At 35.0% G+C, this 3792-nt stretch overlaps 1 protein-coding gene across 1 annotated transcript; it reads right to left on the minus strand.

Annotated features, from left to right (window-relative positions):
• Window positions 1-829: 829 nt before the first annotated feature.
• On the minus strand, window positions 830-2650 carry LOC117913951 (NADH dehydrogenase [ubiquinone] iron-sulfur protein 5-B-like). The gene is made up of 2 exons (XM_034829086.1): window positions 2438-2650; window positions 830-1302 (listed from the first exon to the last, which is right to left on the minus strand). The coding sequence occupies exons 1-2, from the start codon at window positions 2585-2587 to the stop codon at window positions 1195-1197; spliced, it is 258 nt and encodes an 85-aa protein (XP_034684977.1). The 5' UTR covers window positions 2588-2650; the 3' UTR covers window positions 830-1194.
• Window positions 2651-3792: the final 1142 nt, after the last annotated feature.

Genomic DNA, 3792 nt, shown 5'->3' on the forward strand with positions numbered 1-3792 from the left:
CTGCAGCGCATCTCTCTTCCCTTTTTTTCTCATTGAACCTTTTGTTCACTTTAGTACATATAAGCCTCTCTAACCTATTTACTTATTCGATCATCAAACCAAGCTCCTGGCACCCTACAGTGCATTGCATGTATTAGCATTCTGATTCTTTTTTCTCTCTTTTTATTTGAACCCTTGTTTCAATTCACTACATATCAGACTCTCTTAAGCCATTTTCTTATCAGAATCATCAAATAAGATAATTAATAATAGAAATAAGCACCAGGATAAGGGAACCAATCTGAACGACTTCAACCTAAAGAAAGAAGGCAAAGCTCCACTTTTTTCCTTTTTTTTTTTTGTAGGCAAAAAAAAAGTATTATTATCGACACCTAATCCAAAATGGTGCATTAAAGTACACAAGAGCATACAAAGGTGCGAAAAAATGTGATTAGATGGAAAGATTAACAAAAAAACACCTCTCTTTATCAAGAAGACTCCAACCAATCAACAAAATCTAGAATGGACACAGAGGAATCATATAAAGACTTTCTTGCTCAAAGCTAGATAGAGTATAGGAAAGAGTTTTTGAGAGTCTAAACCAATGCCTCTTCATAGATAAAGCTCCACTGTTTCTTCTCTATTTTCTGTATTTGTACTTGACTCTCAATCTATCTCCTGAGCAAAATAGTGAAATGGATAGTAGAATCAGAATATACAAAGGCACCAGATTCCCGATTAAATGGAAGAAGACTATTGAATATAAAAAATTCACAGCCATTGTTACACCCCAAAGTTTGGAACCATGGCATTTCTTAAAACTCAATGAAGTGTGACCACAGCTCAAGTATCATGGCAATCACTCTCTGGTTGAGATTAGTAATCAATCCTGGATGACACAATGTAAAGCAAAACTGCCAATTATTTCCCTAAATTTGTCTAGAAGAATGCAGCATTGGCAATCAATAGTAACAGGAATCAGTGAAGAAAGTAAAATAAAGGTTTAATTAACACGCTGAGCATTGATTTCCACAGAGTACACACTGGCCCTCCCTGCCAATTTGTGCAGACTGCAAATATCCACTCATTTTAAAAGCAACACAATGATGATTCAGAATTTAAAATTCTTCCATACCAGATTTCCATCAAAATGAAACTGGGAAAGTCAAATCATTATTCAAAAGAAGTCCAGAAACTAATGCTCATGTCTGGACACTAATGATGACTGTTCTGAACACCATCTTCACCTTCCCCTTTGGCCTTGCGTGCAGCTGCTCTTATTTGACGCTGCTCCTCTTTATATATTCGGTTTCTTCGTTGGAACTGTCATTAGAATTCCAAATTCATATCAAATGTGTTACAAACATGGGGCATTCTTAAAGAATGATCTGCACAACATATAATTCAGAAAAAAATGTTTTTGTTTTGATAGGCAAACATATAACATATAGTAAAAACACCTAGCAAAGGAGGCCATCAAAGTACACATGGCATATACAAAGGGTGCCAAAATGTGAAATAATTCAGAAAAAGTTTGCAACAGTGAAAGCTGGAATATTTCTACTTTAAATGGGAAGGGAAAAAATTAAAAACAAATAAATATCTTGCAGATTTCGTAGTTTTTATGGTTGAAGAAACACATTACAATTATTTTATATTTTTTGCTTTTTGATCAGCAATCAAGACAAGCAGGTTTTTGAGCTTGGAAGGATTCAAGACCACAACAAGTCAAGAGAATCCAATTCTACATTTACACATATAGAATCCAACGGGATACATGCATTGGAAGCCAATGCAACCTTACTGCCATCTACATTCATATATGCAGAAGGAATAAAATGCTAAAGTACAAAGCAGGATCAGATACACTAGCCTCAACCAATTACAAATCCTTTCTGGAAGAATCATCAGTACTCAACCAAGCCATTTCAAAAACACTCATTCTGTTCCAAAATTGTGAGATAATTACAACTGCTATCTTTTACCTCTGCGCTTGCAGGTAGGCGACTGGTGTGTGTGATGTTCTCTTAAACCCTAAGGTACTTTTTTTTTCATAGACAACAAGCTGATGTATTAATAAGCGCCTAAGGTACTGAATAACCTTAATTATCCTTTTCTGAAAAAGGACAAATTCTAAAGCTACTGAAAAACTCAAGAGGGATCGCTAACCAACAAGATCGGGAACACATTCATTAGATTAACTGATACTCGAACTCAGAGTGCAAATTCAAATTCGTCAACAGTCTTAAATTTACTACAATCTCTAATTGGATAGGATTGAGTGGGATGGGATGCCCCAATTTCCTTAAATCTATCCATGAATCAAACAATTAAACCTATATCTTTCATCGAACAAACATCGGGAGGACCTTGATTTAGGGTTTCGAAGAAATAAAACAGAACTGTCACAATTATCATAGAAATGAATAGAATTGAAGTAAATATAGAGAAAAGAAACCTCTTTGGAATGGTGAAGGCACTCGAGATAGTCTTCGCGGAGAAGAGAGCAGTCCTTGGGCTCTCTGCAACGAGACATACATTCGCTGAAATCAGTCCAGAAATCATAGCACCTCCCTTTGCTCCCTGTAATCCCCCAACCTGATGCCATCTCTCTCCTCTCTCCTCTCTTCTCTCTTCTCTCTAGGGCTCACTCACACCTCCGCATCGAAGACGAACGTTTTGACGGCCAGACAGCATATTGGGCTTGCTTAGTAAATGGGCCGCTCACGAAGATGAGATGGTATAGGCTTGCTCTTTTTAGGGTCCGAGATGGGCTTCAGAGAACTGTGAAGCGTATGCCCAATCCAGCTTACTCCGCCTTGGCATTGTTATTTAGGGGTTTTCTTTTTTGACTTTAATCAATAATAGGAGCGGGAGTTACATAATTTGTACTAAAATAAAATATTGATATTTTAAGGTCCTATTTGAACTTCCTTCTAAAAATTTACCAGTTTTTTCTTTATTTCATTAGAATAGTATTTCACTTGAAAAAGTGTTTAACATGAAATCGGAAAATATTAATTGTTTAGATTTTCTCATTTTAATAAAATATTTGTAATAATAATAATAAGGTTTATTACACTTTATCCCTAACCTATAGCGTGTTTTGCATATTGCCCACTCAAGTTTAAAATCAAACAATATACCCTCTAAGCTTTATAATTGCATGCAATTTGAATTTTTGGAGTGATGATATTACATTTTTTTACAGAAGACGCATGTGCTCCTCACATGACCGGTTTAAATGAGGGCAAAAGGGTAATTTTGAAACCAAAACAAAACCCCTCCTGCCCTCTCCTCTTCCTCGTAGTTCATTCTCCTCTTCTTGTCATTCCTCTTGCTAAATCTTCAAATTACAATTGAAACCCTAAAATCTCATGCAAGCATTGAAGAGAAGACAAAGTTCAACTATATTTTTTTTGTCTTGGCTAGAAAAATCTTAACAAAAAGGGTTAGGGTTAGAGTTTCATTTTGATGTTTTAGAAAATTTGAAGAAAAATTGGAAATTTTTTTTAAAACTCGGCGAAGAAGATAGATGAAAATCTTAATGTAATGCTTCAATTTGTTGTTTTAGAATAAGATTTCATTTTGATGTTTCAAAAAAGTTAGGGAAAATGTGAGGGAAATTTGGGAAAACTTGTTTGTTATGGCATTTCTTTTTCCCTTTGTTTTTGTTGGACATCCTTATTTTTCATTCATTGCTTCCACAATCTATTACAATTTGATTTCTCTCGGTTTCATTTGGATTTGTGCTTGTGTTTGACATAATTTTTGGACATACATTCCAATGATTTTTCTTTTTTTTTCTTTTTG

Source organism: Vitis riparia, chromosome 5 (genome assembly GCF_004353265.1).
Source record: "Vitis riparia cultivar Riparia Gloire de Montpellier isolate 1030 chromosome 5, EGFV_Vit.rip_1.0, whole genome shotgun sequence".
NCBI lineage: Eukaryota > Viridiplantae > Streptophyta > Magnoliopsida > Vitales > Vitaceae > Vitis > Vitis riparia.

Bases quoted from the DNA above. Each gene is read 5' to 3' on its own strand.
- LOC117913951 (XM_034829086.1), bottom strand. From the start codon at position 2,587: ATGGCATCAGGTTGGGGGATTACAGGGAGCAAAGGGAGGTGCTATGAT. The intron at 1,303-2,437 runs GTTTCTTTTCTC...TTCTAATGACAG, and splicing joins GCCTTCACCATTCCAAAGAG to TTCCAACGAAGAAACCGAAT.